At 43.2% G+C, this 17063-nt stretch overlaps 1 protein-coding gene and 1 long non-coding RNA gene across 5 annotated transcripts in view; one reads left to right on the top strand and one right to left on the bottom strand.

Annotated features, from left to right (window-relative positions):
• LOC140917646 (uncharacterized) overlaps positions 1-17063 on the bottom strand; it is a 41726-nt gene that overhangs the window by 16622 nt on the left and 8041 nt on the right. The window lies entirely within an intron of this gene.
• The window catches only part of RPS6KA6 (ribosomal protein S6 kinase A6), an 80693-nt gene continuing 79976 nt past the window's right edge, over positions 16347-17063 (top strand). For all 3 annotated transcript variants that reach the window (XM_073360914.2, XM_073360916.2, XM_073360915.2), the window contains exon 1: positions 16347-16649. In XM_073360914.2, the coding sequence (XP_073217015.1) occupies positions 16569-16649 (81 nt within the window). In that variant the 5' untranslated portion in view covers positions 16347-16568. The remainder of the gene's footprint in view (positions 16650-17063) is intronic.

The following is a 17063-nucleotide window of genomic DNA, read 5'->3' on the forward strand; positions in this document are numbered from 1 at the left end:
GATGCGGAGGATTTATAGGATTTAGTTGAAGGCTTTGTGTTTCTGTGGAATGAGTCCATGCAGATCCACAGGAACTGGAAAAAAATTGCCCAGCTTAATGATTCAGTAAGCATTCTGCCTCAAAAAGTTGTTGATTGGTAGTATTTTGTTACCTTTATGTGACACCTGGCTATGAAGAGGAATAGAGACAATAGTGAGGTGGCAATTTTATACAATTAGTAATTCAGTAGAGCTTTTTAACCCCGTACAAGAATACACACTGTATTTCCATGCTAGAGAATTATTCCCAAAGCTAAACTATCTCTTCAGTGTATGCATGGATGGAGGATTGGGCCAGATAACTCATCATAGAATGTCCTGCTTCATATGATTTGTTAATGCCCTGAATCTGCAAAGATCTACGCACACTTGTAATCCTATTGATTTCAGTGGGATGAGTTGCATGGATACAGTTAAGCATGTTCGTATTTTTTTGCAGGTTTGGGGCTTAATTTTTAACCTTCTGTTAGTTTTGCTGAGGGAAGAAATGTATTCTCTTTTGCTGTTGGAGGTCTTAAATGTCTTTGATAACTACTCTCTCCCTTTTTCCAAAAAAATTGCAAGAGTGGCAAAGTTAAGGTTCTCTGAATGATTAAAATATCAATTCATAACGTCAGACAGTCAGTAACAGAGAGAGAGAGAGATTAGAGAGAGATATGCAGGTATCCTGGTATAGTGTCTCTGCTTCTTCCAATACTTCAGGAAATAAAGACACATTTCTGAGATCACTGTCTGTCCTTTACAGGATTTAGGAATGCACCTGTCAGCTAGAGGAGAGCGAACATACCCATGGGTCAGGCTCTCAAGTGGATTTCACTGAATATGAGCATCTATTAGGTTAGGCAGACCTACAGGGTGGAGACAGCAGGAAATGCCTGGCATTTAATGTGGGGTTTTATTAACCAAAGCTTTGAGGGTCATCATTAAAAAGGGAGGCAGCTCTTTCATTGTTAAAGTCTGCTGGTTTTAAAAAGCTTCATAATATGTGGATCTCACAAATGTGGTTTATGGCAAATGAGAAAATGTTGTAAAGAAGTAGGAATATCCACAAGTACATCCTTTTGCATCTTAGCATTCGGCTGCCCTGTGATTACAATCTTTTATTAAAGTGCTAGAGGAAACAAGATAATGAAATGAACTATGAAGCATTTTCTGGTGCTTCTCTGTATGGAAGACTCTGTTTAAAAATAAATTACAATTGTAATTGTGGCTTTAGATTTGTCCTGAAGAAGCACAGTGTGACTGAGATAAACGGTTCTGACTTTGCTGATGGTATTCCACTATCAGACAGCTTTTACAAGACTGAACAGTTAACTCTTGAAGAACAGTAGGCTAAGTGAAACAGAATGAAGTAACAAGCAATTGTATGACGTGCTAGTTAGGTATTTAGTAGATCTGTTCTCCAGTTAATACATGTGTGCAGAGCTGGCCTTACCATGAGGCGAACTGAGGCGGCCACCTCAGGTACCAGACTGTGTGGGGGGGGGGCGCCACTAGGACCCAGAGTGTGGAAAATTGTGTCTGCGGCTGGTGCATATGTATTCTCTCTGCTCTAGTTGCACAGAGATGGTGGAGTGCTGTGCTGGAGGAAGGAGGGCACAAGAGACATAACAGGCAGGCAGGAGAAAAGGTGAGAGGGAATAACAGAAAGCAGCAGGAGCTGCAGGGAGAGAGAGTCTTCCAGTCTAATGTTCCAGCCACATTGGGTTCTACAGGAACAAAGGTCTGGAAAAATCTGGCTAGAAATATGGCATGCCATGAGAAGGCAGCAAATCACCAGAGAGCATTCCATAGGTGGAAAGAGCTTGAGATGAGACTACGGTTAAAGGCCACCATAGATGATCAGCATCAAGAGAAGATTGCATCAGAGTAATTTTTCATTTCATTTTCACTTTGGTCTCTTCTTTGCAGAACTGATGAAAAACTCTTCAGACTCTGAAGGTTTTCTGCAAAGACAAAACTCCTTGAGGAACTCATATGTGAAGGCCTTTTTGTGGATAATTGTCCTTCTCTCAGTTATAGTGAAAGTGACCTACAGCTTAGCCTTGAGAGGTTCCCAGAGGCAACTAAACAGTTTGGTCTTACTTTCAGCCTGGAAAAAAGAGAAGTCCTCTTCCAACCAGCCCCATTAATCACTGCCACTGAATAAAACATCACCATCAGTAGTATAAAATTAAAGAATGTCAATCACTTTATATAACTTGACAGTACTCAAGTGATGGTTCCCTAGATCGAGAAATATCAAACAGAATATGAAAGGCAAGCCAGACTTTTGGAAGACTTCACCATAGGATACTTAACCAGCATACTATTAAACTGTCAACAAAACTGATGATATACAATGCAGCAGTGATAACATCCTTTTTATATGGGTCTGAAACATGGAAAGTTTATTGCAGACACATTAATCAACTTGAAAAATTTCACCTGAGCTATCTTCACTCTATTCTGAAGGTCCAATGGGAAGACAAAATGTTAAACACTAACATCCCTGAAAAAGCAAACACAACCAGCATCAAGGCAATGATTATCAAAGCTCAGCTTAGATGGACGGGTCATGTTATCAGAATGGGTGATGACAGATTCCCAAGAAAAGTCTTCTATGGTGAGCTGAAATTTGAAAAATGCAGGAAGGGTGGTCAATGTAAATACTTCAAAGACACCCTTGAGCAGAATTTCAACTCATGTGGCATAAATATTGATAACTTCAGAGACACAGCCAAGGACAGACCTCAATGGAGAGCAGCTCTCGATAAAGGTTGTAAACACTTTGGGAGAGACAGACGCAAAAGACTGATTTTAAAAAAAAGGGTCAAGCATCATGCCAAGTCTTTAGTGGGAGCCTACACATTACTATGTGACATCTGTTTGTGATCTGGATCCTCGCAGATCAGACTATACAGCCACAAGAGATGCTGTGACATCATCGGCTATGAAGGACAGCCATACTCAAGTCCTGTATGTTTGATGTGTAAAAATTCATATTCAGAAAAAAGTGAAAAGAAGCTGGGATGATTAATCTGTTATCAGTCATGACTAAGATGAAGAGAGATATTTTAGCAAGACACTTGTTCTGAAATAGAAACCTTCCAAACAAAAAATGTCAAACACATGAGATTTAATTACATTCTTGATAGCAATGACTTACATCATGATCCTACCCCACGAATGCTATGAGGAGTTTTGCCATTGATTTCAGTGGAAACAGGATCATGCCCTTAGGCTCTGATTCAAGAAAGCACTTAAGCATGCCCTTAACTTTAAGCATATGCTTAAGTTTTATTGGCTCTAGTAGGACATAAGCACATGCATTAAGTTAAGCATGTGCCTAAATGCTTTCCTGATTAGGGATACTTTACTGAATTGTGGCCCTAAGGAAGATTCTTGGCACTACTAGCAATTAAGAAGTCAGAACTTGAAGAAAGGATTGAATGACCATAAACTGATGATCTCACTGAGAAGAAAGCTTATTTAAGGAAGAAACGTGATGTGTATTCCAGATAAAGAACTGATGAATCAAGGTGTGGCCAAATTTGGACAGAAGAGAAGTCAAGGTGGTCTGAAAGTAATCTTGATAGTGAAGAAGAAATAGAAATTGATTCAAGTTATGGTGATACATGAAAGCTATGTAATAATATTGGATGGGAGAGATAAGTTGCCTTCTGTTTCTCAAGGAGTGGGAGTTCTCCCAGTCTAAAGTAAGTACTCTAATAATTATCTGAAAAAAGACAAGTGCATCAATTAAAACACTCTCTTGAAAGAAGCTAATTTAGGTTTTTTAAAAATTGTTTCTGTGGCAAGTATGATTTGATCTCACTTTTTCAGCTGTCTGTCTTTCTGTTTTACCTGTAGGTATGTGTATATTTTTGTTTAATGTTCCAGAGCTTCTTATAAAAATAGTAGTTGTTAAGGGTTTACATATCTTTGTCTTTTAAAAGAGAGATCACATAAGAACTTGTTTTTTTCATCATGATAAACTTTTCTCCTACTGAGAGCAATTCCTAAGCACCAAGAACATTTTCCTGCTTAATATTCTGAAAGGGCATTTAGTAATGAACCCTTCATATCTAATAAAGGGCTAAATAGCTGTTCAGTACCTATTATTCTTTGAGATGTGTTGCATGTGACTGTTTGACTTTAGGTGTCCATGCTCCAGAGATGGAGAACTTTTTCCCATAGAGGTACCTGCTGGGCGACACACGTGCCCTCTGCACACTCATGCCACCAGCTGAGAGTATAAATGGGTGGAGACACTTTGATCCCCGTCAGTTCCTTCACACTAGAAGCCAGTATTTTAAATTACTCCAATCAGAGGTGTGCACAGTGGGGAGCAAGCAGGGGCATGCCCCCCCTATCAGTGTGGGCACAGAACTCCTCTGAGGCAGGGAGACTGAGCTCCTCTGAGCCCAGGGCTGCTGGTGGAGAAGGGGAAAGCCATGCCCACCAGAGGACGGGGAGAGAGCCAGCTTGTTCAGCCATGAAGGACACAGAAAATGCCCCTCCGAAAGCAGCCAAATTTTTATTCCTGTGCACTCCCCTGACTCCAATATAGAGGAAAAAGTGGGTGAGTCATGGAATGGACATGTGCAACACATCTCGAAGAACAGTTACTGAGCAGGTATGTATCAGTTTTTTCCTCATCGAGTGCTTGCACATGTCCATTCCACTTTAGGTGACTCACAAGTGGTCCCATATGGAGACGGTATTTGAGTCTGTTTAAACAAGGACTGAGGCATTACTCTTCCAAACTTAGCATCATCCCTAGTGGCCTGGGAGGTTGCATAATGAGTGCTGAATGTATGAACCAAAGACCAGGTGGAAGCCCTGCAAATGTCAGTAATGGGAACATGATCCAGGAAAGCTGCTGAAGGTGCTTGAGCCCCTGTAGGATGTGCTAAAACTCTCTGGGGTAGAGGATCTTTAGCAACATCATAGAACAAACAAATCCAGGAGGAGATCTAGGAAGGTATCATCTGACAGGTAACAGGCTTTCCCTTCATTCTATCAGCAGAAAAGACAAATAGTTGAGGGGATGATCAAATGCCTTAGTCCTGTCCAGGTATAATGGTGATGCACAGTGGATGTCCAAAATATTTTTTCCTCATCTTTGTGAGAATGAGGTGTTGTAGAAAAGGTTGGCAAGTATATAAACGGAGTCATATGAAAATTGGAAATTACCTTAGTAAGACATTTGGAGTGCAGGCACAAGTCAACTTTGTCCATGTAAGAACTCTATATGAGGGGAGTGTAACGGGGTTGGCTGCCACCTTGGGGCTAGGGGTCACTCTGCAGCAGTTTCCCTCTTCAAGGACCCTTAATAACTCATTCTGTCCAAAGGTAATTACAACATTTCCCTCGTGGGTCCAGTTTATTCAGTCCTTACACACTGGCCCTCCAGGCCCCAACTCCAGTTCAGTGTCTTTTTCCCCTTAGGTAGGGAGTCATGAGCCCTTCTTTGCAGAAATGGAGTCCCAGTTCAAAGTCTCTCTCTCTCTCTCTCTGCTCCCTCTCCTCCCAAGTTGCGGGTAAATACTAAAATAGTCACTGGACCAGAAAAAGAGTGAGAATGGCTCTGTTGCTTGGTGGTTAGGGCACCCACCTGGAGGTTGGAGTCCCATGGTGTGGTGCCCCTGCTCCAATCACTTTTTCATTATTTATCCACAGTGGAACAGTTTCAACAGGGGAGACTGGGGAAGCCTCATATCTGACTATCCTGTAGCTCAGTGGTTAGAGCCCTGTCCCTGAGAGGTGGGAGAGCCCTGTTCAAATCCTTTCTTCCCCATTAACCACTTGAACCGTGGTCTCCCACATCCTAGGGGAGTGCTTTAAACAGTGGGCTAAAAGTTATAAGGTGGGTAGTAGCATCACAGGGAACTGATTTGATACATCCTGCTGGCTACTGTGGGAAAGCTTTATTGAAGAAGAGACTCAACAGAGTCTTGCAGATGTTCTAAAGTCAGTCAGATTCTGGATTAGCTTTATTTCCTCTGGAAAGTCATTCCACAGTTGAAGCCTCTTCAACTGAGAACCCTTTTTCTTCTGATTTTCCCATGTTTCATCCTCAACTTTGTCAGATGCATTTTCCCAGGAGAGGGCAGTTGTCTTGGTATGAAGCTGCATCTTCATACTTGATGGCTTTGTAGATTAGGACCAAGACCTTGACTTGGCACTGGCAGCAGACTGGCAGCCAGTGGAGAAATCAGAGCACAAGGGTGATATGTTCACAGTACCTGAATCATTCTGCACAAACTGCAGCCTCTACATTGCTTCCACTTTAAGACCCGAAGATAGTAAGCTGCTGTAATCAGTTCTTGAGGTAACAAATGCATGGCTCCGAGAATGGGTGACAGTTCCTAGCAAGATGCAATGGAAGAAGATATTGTTTTCCCTGGCGTTACCTGCTAGTCTAAGCTTAGTGAGGAGTCAAACAGGACCTTGAGGCTTCACATCACTTTGAATTACTTAAAAACCAATTTTAGTTGAACTAGTGCAACTTTTGTATATGAACAAGGACTCAGGAAGATAACTGCATAAATGTTACATCCATTTATACTCAGTTTATGGTTAGAAGGTTGGGGATTTTTTTTTGGTTTTTCTTTGCAATTGTAAGAGCTTGAAACTTACTTTAAAAAAAATCATGGGGTTTGCAGAATCTAAATCTTTCAAGTGGGCCAGATGCAGCCTACATACTGGATGTTTAACACCGGTGATGCTGGTGCAGGACTTTTGAATCTTTAATTAAGACCTAAACTAATATCTTCCAAATTGTAGTCAGTAGCCTGGCTGTTGGTTACTCACAGCAACATTCTGCACATGTAATCAAATCTCATTGTCCAGCAATAAGTGCAAATGACTGCCAAATATAACATTTTAAAACAGTACCTTGCAACTGCAAAGATACAATCCACTATACTTGTTCTGTTTTAGAGAGATATGGGCTCCCATTTCAGTCTTATGAGATAAGATATTTTTCTAAAGAGACAAGTCTGTAATAAACCATTATAGTCAAAAGGCAGGATGATCTCTTTAGCAGACAACAAAAGTTAAGTAAAGCCATATTTGTCATTATTCCATTTCATAGCGTAACATCACACCATCACATAAACTGCCCTGAAGGTTAATGGGACAACAGAGATATTTTTAGGAAAAAGATCAATTCCTCAAATATATTTATTAAATACTATGTACACTCATGTAAGAACACCAGGAAGGTTTGATTCTGTGCTGTTGCACTGCAGCAAAACTTCCAGTGAATCCAGTGAGAGTTTGCCTGTATAATGACTGTAGGATGGGCCCTTGATTTATTATAGCAGGAGTGGTAGCATAAGCTTCTATAGTCTAATGCTGTTGTCATTTGCTTATAACTTCTATATATTTTCATGTTTCAGGTTGTTAAATTTTTCAGGCTTTTACCATTTTTCATGGACTTTGGCCTCATTATCAACTGTCCCTGTACAGGGCCATCTTTAGACATATGCAGCATACCTGACCGAATAGGACACCCGAAAATTTGGGGCACCCCTGGATCTTAGTGTCCACCCATCCCACTCTTCCTATCACTGTTCTGACCCTTCCTGCAGGCTCCCATAGCTAGCTTACTCCAGAGTGGATCTAGTTACTTAAAAGTGAAAAAGCCTTCCACCCTGCCAGACCTATTAACACAACATTAAAACTGTTAAAGAGCCATTCAAGTGGCAATGAAGCCATTTAACAGGCATTTGCCAACCCCCAGGTGTATACTGTCAGTTTCTGAATTTACTGACAAAAATAGTTATGCATTACTGTAATATTTACTCAGAACATGTTAGTCTACAGGATCTTAGTTTAAAAATTGCTTTAAAATATTTCATTAGGATGTTGCTGAAAATGACAAAGTCGCATCTCTAAAAAATCCTTGAAGAGAGCCCTTAAAGGGACTACACCCCTTTCCTGCCAGATAGCTGGACAAACCAGTTTCCCTTTCTTAACTTCTGACTATCTGATGAACTAGTTTTAAGACAACCCTCTAGCAAAATCAGTACCTTTGTAAGATATAAAATCCTTTGTTATGCCTAAAATCTTTGGAAACATATTTTTTAAAGTTGGTGAAATTTCATAAACATGTCTATTGTTATGGAGATCACACAAAGTAAACTGGTGTTCCCTTTTTCTAAAAGCAATGAACATTGTTATGAACACACTAAACCTCTGTGACTGATTAATTTAAAATAATGTCTTTGTTTCAGTGAGTTAAATATGTAGTAATCTGGAATGATTACTTTCTGAAGGCTTAAGAGTACATTTAAAATATAAAATCAGCTTAGAAATACTGATTAAGAAAACGTAAAACAGAGAAGAGCTGCATCATGTATTCCATAATATTTAATTTTGTTTTTAGCAGGACAGCTGACTTGCCCTTTTTACAAAGTTTTTGCAAATAAATCTCTGACAAACTTCTGGGTATATCAAAAAACCCGCAACTGACATTTTTTATTCCCAAATGTAGTGCTTTTAATTAGGTACCTTCTGCGTGTCCAGTCTTCACCTTCTGGCATGCAGTGGAAAACATGCTCCATTTTCTTTAGAAAGAAATTGCAGAAGAGTGTTTTTTTCAAATGTCATTTGCTTCATTTGGTTTCAGGGATTTGGCTGGAAGAGGGTGATCAGGGAGTGGGAGGGAAGAGAGGAGGGAGACAGTGGGGAGAGGACAGGGCCTGGGCAGAGTGAGTGCAGGGCCTGGGGAGGAGCAGGAGTGGAGTATGGGTGGGGCCACAGGCAGAAGAGGTGGGCTGGGGAGCTAGCCTCCCCAAGCGGCAGCGTCACCCACCACCTATGACAGCAGGTAACAGCAGGTTGGCTCCCGCACACTCAGCGCGCGCTGCAGTGTCTTTAGGCAGGGGCCGTATTCACAGAGCCGAATGAGCTGGTGCCGCACATTCTGCATGAGGGAGAGGGTACGGGGGTCTCTGCAGGGAACTCTGACTCTCCGCCGCCTTGAGATAGGCCAGGCAGCTCAATGTCCTTTGCTGCCTTGTTCCACCCCCAACCTGGGCTGCGAGCCTGGGCTGCCATCAGTCATAGGGGCACCAGTTTAATAATGCTGCTTAGGGCCCCATAAATCCTAAGGACGGCCCTGTTCCTGTATGGGAGATCAGTCTACATGTGTGAGGAAGTCTTTCTTTCTCTAGACAAGTTTTGTGTCCTTCAGAACTCCTATTTCACCAAGTTCTGTTTCCCGGCCCAGTCCTTAGCCAGACTGTTCTCTGGCTTTTTGTGGCCTAATTTAATTCCCAGGGCACAATTTCATCTGCTGTCAGGCTTTCCTTTTCCAGCATGGATATCTCTCAAGCACACTCTGCTGCTCCCATCAATCCAGGAATCCCTGGCATGGAGGAACTCCCAATGAATATTGCCTCTGCTTCTCAGATAGGGAAGCCTCCAGGTTTTTAATATTGCATTAAAACAGTTTTTGTCATTTAATTTCCTAGGTTAAACAGAAAAAATAGGAAAAGAAAATCTTTGATCTATGGGGCATGTATAGCTTGCAAGATCCCTAATCTGGAAATATTGGGCTTGCGGATTTAATATGAACTGACAATTCTGTCATCAAAACTTGTAGTCCCCAAGAGTGCATGTAGGGCACAACCTGGAGAGATGATGAGAGCTCTCACCTTCCTCTGAGAAGGTGCCTAGCACCTTAAACGGTCAGGCCCTTAACCTCTTGCACAATATTCAAGACAAGTTTCAAGCTTCAGCCTTCAGACATTTTTGCTGTAGTCTTATTTTTAAAAAGTGTGGTTGGAATTATTTTAAAATGGGGAAAAATGTATTTTTTCACTGTCTTCTGACTAAAAAATGGTGGCAGCTATTTTGCTCTCAAACTTTCCTCCAAAAGGTCTGAGCATGTGAAATTAGGGATTGAAATGGTAAATGCTTTGCAACTGGCATCTGATACTATATATATGATCAAATTCTCTGTTGGTGAAACTCCATTGACTTCAGTGGATTTACACCAGTGAAGAATTTGGCCCATAGTGAGTTTTCTAGTAGTATTTGTAAAATACATATTTTTTTTACTTAAAAATGCAATTGTGTTACATTGGGTAGAGGATTTAACATTTCAAATTAGTTTTACATTAACTCCATCTAATTAGGATTGCCTGTTTCTAAGTAACACTCCTTTGGAGCAGAATAATGCAGGAGGCAAAACATAGTTGTACACAATAAGCTCTTCCAGTGATTAAAAGAGACCTGCCAGACCAAGTGTCAGGTATGATAGAGTTCTCTTTCTATAAGGGTTCCATAGTTAGTTAATTTTTTTCAGGCAGCTTGATTCTTATCCTTGAAAACAAGATCAGATTATTTATCTAGGCTAATGAACATTTCTAAATTGGGAATGGAAAACAGATAAATGTGATGCATCACATGTAAAGGGGCAGATTGTGTTTTTCCATGAGTTTTAACAATATAACTACAAAAATTAGGAAAGATTGATATGAGAAAGTATTAATCATCTTAAAAACAAAAATGAGGCAAAGAGTTCTGTTAGGGTCATTTCACTCATGGCAAATCCATGTTAACCAGAACTGTGCATTAAATCAATTCTTGCTCTTATCATGTGAACATGACTTTCCTTACCATGTGTGGAAAGGGATGACGCATGCAATAAACTGATTTACAAAACCAGCAGAACAGTTTCATAGCATGGTTTATACCACATTTATGTAAATATATGTATTTTTAAATATGGTCCTTACTTATGCTCTTTTAGTATGTGTACAGACAAGATCCAATAATGGAATATGGTGCTTTTAACCTCTAGTTCACTAGTTCAGGTCCAACCCAGGTTGGTAGTGTACAAAAGTCATTACCAACTAATGGCTCTTATTAGTGGTGGCTTAGGTGGCTTATTAGGCTCGTATTACTGGTGGCTTAGGCCTGGTCTACATGCAGGTTTTGTACTTATAACTCAGTTAGGAGCGTGATTTTTTTTTTTTTACTGAAATAGATACAATGGCACAACTCAAAGTGTGGATGGATTAACACCAGTATAAATGTGCCTTAACCTGTATAGCTTATTCCTCTTCCCATACAGGAATAAACTAGACCCTATAAGCACATTTTATCCTGTATAACTGCATCCATAGACTTGGAGTGGGGATGGGGTTGTACTATACCTCTACAGTTAAAGTGATACATCTTTTGTAGGTAGACAAGGCAGATGAAATGAGATGACAGACTCAATTGTAAATGTGTCCATATCACAAAAACTATCTTCACAATTGGTACTAATTGACATTTGCAAGTATGTTGAGTTCCCACCCTGCTCTGAACAGGGTCTACACACAACTAGTTGACATTTATTCTCTTCCTGGGGTTTGGCTTTATTGATAAATCACAGAATTACAAACACTTCAGCCTAGGTGTTCTTCTCGTCAAACATTGCTGTTTTAAGGGTTTCCTTGCGGAGATCTCTCTGACCTACAGCCCAGTTCCTTTTACCCAAATTGCCACTCCTGCTTCCCTTATTATCCAGGGTGGAGTTAATGAGCTGTACCTGCCGCAGTCAGCATTTTCCTGGAGGATTCTAACACCTGCTGATGGGGTGGGGAAGCAGAAGAACCTGTCCATATGGTACAATGCCCTTATTTGTAGTTTTTTTAGAGAAGCCAATAATTGAATGGATATGGAGACTGTATATATCTTTTGAAATAGGCTAACTGGAATAAGTTTGAGACACATAACAGAAGATATGATGTGCATGGTCACTCTCTGTGTTGTACCTGTCTAAGAACTTGGTTATTGACATATGACCACAGTTTGAGGTCTATAAAGGGAACAGAGCTGTTTGAGTTGGTGTAGGAAAAGTTGAAAAAAAGTTCAATGCAGGTTGTAGAACCTTATTTTTATTTCTTTCCTCAAAGGATGTTGGGAATACAGAAACAGTGAATATGCAAATTATACCGAAAATGTATTTGACTTTGCCAGCTGGACTTTACTAAGACATGCAATGCATACCAGTCATTTCAAAGCTACCAGCTTCTAAATATTTTAAATTACATGTTAGCTTTAAATCTTTGTCTAAAACAGTTAATCACAGAACTGTAGCTGACAGAAAATATCAGTTAAAATTTTGATGCTGACATGAGACAACATGTTTTTATTTCAACTATAACAGATGGCATTTACACTCCAAACTAAGGCTCCATTATGCACAAATGTTAACATGGGAACATAGGAATTACACACTAGATCAAACCCGTGGTCTATCTGGTCCTGCATTCCATCCCCAACCATGAACCCCGAAGCATGAGGTTTAATGTCTCTTCCTCACTTTGTTAGCATTAATGGTTATAACTCTGGGTATTTTTAATATCCATATAAATATCCAATCTCTTTTTGGATCTTGCCAGGTTTTTGGCTTTAATGACATCCCATAACAATGAGTTCCACAACTTAATTATGCATTGAGTGAAAAAAGTATTTCCTTTTATTGGTTTTGACTTTACCACCTTTACATTTCATTGAATAGCCTCTTGTTCTTTTGTTATGAAACAGGGAAAAGCAAAGCTCCTGATCTCTATTCCATTCATTCTTTATATATACCATGTGCTCTCTTATTCACCTCCTTTCTAAGGAAACAATCCAGATTTTTCAATCTGTCTTCATTTGAAAGTTTTCCCATACCCCTAATCCTTTTACATTGCTCTTCTCCGAACCCCCTGTAATTCTGAAATGTTATATGTCGTTGACTATGTGTCTGTAACCCGTCACCCTTTTGGGAAGTAGGAACTGCCTCAACAACCTTCAAAATAAGTGACTGGAATGCAGGAGGAAAGGGCAGGCTTTGCTGAGGGCTGAAGTGTCAACAGCAAAAAAAGTCACTTCTCACTTCCATCCCTTTTGATTTAAATTAATAGCTGTCCAGTGGTACTTCTTTGCCTACATATTTAACCACACAGAAGAGGTCTGGTCCTTTGGCTTTCTGCTGATGCACATCAATAACATTAATAAAGCCTGTGTGCAAACAGAGGCGTAGGAGTAAGGAGCAGCCAGGGTGTGAACTAAAGGCACAAAAACTTGGCTGCATCTCCTGGTTGCATTTGTCATTAGAATCTGTGAAGTTCATTTCCTGTCCTGTCACCTGATCACTCTAAAACCTGAATATCCGTCTTGCAAGCCAACAATGATTTTTTTTAGGTGTGAGAGACCTGAGTAGCCTTTTATGTAACAGAAGCAGTTACATATTTTGAATCAAAACTAGTTGTCCATAAATATTCAAACACTGTGTATAGTATGTTCATTTTGGACCTAAATATTTTGCAAGTGAACTACATTTTATAGGGGGTGGGAGGGAGGAGGAATGTTCCTGCACGCATATGGTTTGTTTCAGGCCAAAACATTTTTTTCGATGACTGAGTTGTAAGCCTTTAAAAACAGGTTTACAATGGAAGTGCTCACAGGCTAACTGGATCTTGTTATAATGTCATACTCACAATATCCAATTCTCTTTTGTAGTCACACAGCTCAGTTATAATGCATCATGGCTAGTTCTGTGAGACATGCTGCTCTTCCAAACGTATTCAGGGAATACAGCACCACAACATCCTCTTGTGCGCACTTAGTAAAAAGAAATATGCAAGGCTGAGTAGTTCTGAACCATGTGGTGTGCCAGCTTGCTCCCTGTCCTGCCAATTGTATAAAAATTATTTGGCAATCAAGAACTGTCTCTTGTTGAAAGGGTGCTTGCTAGCTTGATGTGATGTTCCTTTGTGAAAGTTCATGCACAGGGCCGTACTTAGGCATACGCAGCATATGCGACTGCGTAGGGCACCTGAAAATTTGGGGCACCATTCCCCTCGCTGACTGCTGCTGGAATCCTCTCTTCTCTGGCCCCTCCCCTGCGCTGGGCCAGGAGGCTTCTGCCGGCTCCCAACCCTGCCCCCTCCCTCCCCCACTCCCCAACACACTGTAACACACTGGCTCTGTCTCTCACACACACACCTGTATTATTGTTGTTGTTATTACTGCTTGGTACTTCCTGTCAAAATGCTCGTGATGAGCCAGGAGTGGCTAGGGACTGCAGGAGGGCCGTGGGCTCTGGCAAGATGCAGCCCCCATGTTACAGTGCGAAGCCTGCCTTGAGCCATTGCCGCAGTGTTTGCGGTGTACGAAGCTTGAAGCTCAGTGTGTGTCAGCAATGGGGAGGTTCCGGGAGTCCATGGGCGGGGTGGTGGCTGTGCCCCTTCAACACACTGGGGTCAGTGGCACCAGCTGGGGACCGCCTTCAGTGGAGCATCGGGGCACCAGTTTAATAATACTGTGTAGGGCCCAGAAATCCTAAGGATGGCCCTGGTCATGCAGCATGTTTAAATAAGTCTAAAATGTTCTCAGAATAGTTTTCTGTCTTGGGTAATAATTTCCAAACAAACATTTTTAACCACGTTCCAAGAACCACAACTTTTTTTCCTTCTAAGATCAAAGAATGATGTAGGGAAAAAAAATAAAAAACCTACCCTTTCACTCAGAGAATCTCAGACATCTTTTTATCTGGCAAACTAACTACAGTGCCAAACTCCTTCAGAATCGGAAACAATGCAATGTTCCTCCTAATTACGTACTTGGAAACAGAGGAATAAATCTCTTGGTGCTTGTAACCAAGGTGAAATACATGATCCCTTCCTTTCTCATGCATACATGTACATGCTTTTATGCTGTTTCTGGCTCTAAAAGGTTGTAAGACCCCAACAGGGTCTTAGTTTGATCTTGCAGCTTCTGGACCTGAGTATATATTCCCATCCTCCCATTTAGTGAATTTCACAAGTTAATCACTGGCTTATTTTTTTGCTTATACAGAAGGTGTTCACTGCAAATATGAAATGATATCTGTAAACCAGTTTAGCACTGGTAACTGAACAACCTCTTCTCATGAACTACTGCCGCTGCTCTGTAGGTGTCTTATCATGTGTTATACAGGAGGTCAGACTAGAAGATCACAATAGTCCCTCCTGGCCTTGGACTCTATGAAACTAGTCATCAGTTACTACCTGAGGAATTCAAAGTGCCCATAGTTACAATATTGTGTGTATGCAATTTAACTTCACTGCAGGATCAGGGCTTAAGCCCGATTCCACAAGATAAGCACATCCCTGACTTTCATTGTGTGAATAACCTCATTGACTTTGATGGCACTACTCCCCTTGGCTTTAAAGATACGATGCCCATCCCCAGCAGCCCCCGGGGCTGCATTGGCACTTGCAGCACCTCTCTGCAACAGGGCCAAATCCTGCAGTCCTCACTCAGGTTTCAGAGTAGCAGTCATGTTAGTCTGTATCCGCAAAAAGGAGGACTGGTGGCACCTTAGAGACTAACCAATTTGTTTGAGCATAAGCTTTCTTGAGCTACAGCTCACTTCATTGGATGCATCCGATGAAGTGAGCTGTAGCTCACGAAAGCTCATGCTCAAATAAATTGGTTAGTCTCTAAGGTGCCACAAGTACTCCTTTTCTTTTCACCTTACCTGATCACTCTCGTTACAGTGTGTATGGTAACGCCCATTGTTTCATGTTCTTTATGTATATAAATCTCCCCACTGTATTTTCCACTGAATGCATCTGAGGAAGTGAGCTGTAGCTCACGAAAGCTTATGCTCAAATAAATTGGTTAGTCTCTAAGGTGCCACAAGTACTCTTCTTTTAGTCCTCACTCCGTTTTCCCCAGGCAAAACAGGGGGACCAGATAGCAAGTATGAAATATCAGGGCACTTTTTTTCTTTTCTTGCAGGGGAGTAGAGGGAGGTATCCTTGCCTATATAACTCCAAACCCCTAACACAGGGGACGGTCCCGATAATAGCCCGAGGTCTGGCCGCCCTAACTCCCACTGACTGCAATAAGCAGCAGTACCCGCGATAAGGCAGGATCACACCCCACCCCGTGCGGGGTCGCCTCTGGCCCCGGTGTCCGTTTGACCCCCTGGGGCTCTGGGCTGCCACCGCCAGCGAGAGGCGGTCAGCACGGACCGTGCAGTGGGGACCCCGCCCCAGGGCGGGTGCAGGCAGCATCCTCCGGGGCACGGCGCGGGCGGAGGAGGGGGAAGGGCGCCCCCCGCGCAGCGGCTAGGCTCCGAATGCTCAGCCGGCTGAGGACGTTACAAAGGACGTGCATCACACCCACGCCATGGCTTACGTCATCCCCCGCCTCCCCCACACCGCCCGCTCCACGTGCGCCTCCCATCCCCCCCTCCCCGTGCCGGGGATTCTCCAGTCCGGCCTGACGTCATTCCCATGCTGCATCGGTGCCGCCCCCTCCCCGGCCGCCATGTTGGGGGAGGGGGCGCGGTGCGGGCAGAGCGGAGCCGCCCCCGCCGGGCAGCAGCAGTAGCAGAGCCAGTTCCTGCGCCGCCGCCGAGCTCTATGGGCCGGCGGAGGGGACCCGCCGGCTCGGCAGCGCGCTGCCCTTGAGGCCGCAGAAGCAGTAGCCGCCGCCGCGGAGCCGGGACATGAGCAGCGGCTGCGAGCGGCGGCGGCTCCCCGGCTAGCGGGCGCGGGGACATGGTGCCGTTCGCCCCTCTGGAGGACGCGGAGGAGCCGGAGCCCTGCCACAAAATGGAGCTGTGCATGAGTGGCGGCGAGGTCAGTGCGGGGCTCGGCCGGGGGCGGGCGCCGCGCAGCAGGAATGGGGGCGCCCGGCGGGCACCTGCTGTCTCCGCCCCACTCCCACGCTTGGGGCTGGCTGCTGGGGCAGCGGGCCGGAGAGCGTAAAGCTTGGAGCCCCCGGAGACACTCAGCCCTTCCTTGTCTCTCATCTCCTGATCTGCCGCCGGGAGCCTACCTGACCCCCACCCTGAGACTGTCAGTCCGTATCAGCCCCCCCCCCCCCGTGTCTGTCAGACCTCACCGGCCCCCCGATCCCGTGCTTGAGAGAGCCCACCTACCCCCCGTCCCGGTCCTGTCCCCTAGAGAGCTCACTTTCCCCCCACCAAGAGACTGTCCGCCCCCGTCTGCTCCCCCTGAGAGCCTCCCTGCCCTTCACTTCGAGATCCTGCT

The sequence above is a fragment of the Lepidochelys kempii genome, chromosome 9 (assembly GCF_965140285.1).
Source record: "Lepidochelys kempii isolate rLepKem1 chromosome 9, rLepKem1.hap1, whole genome shotgun sequence".
NCBI classification, from domain to species: Eukaryota; Metazoa; Chordata; order Testudines; family Cheloniidae; genus Lepidochelys; species Lepidochelys kempii.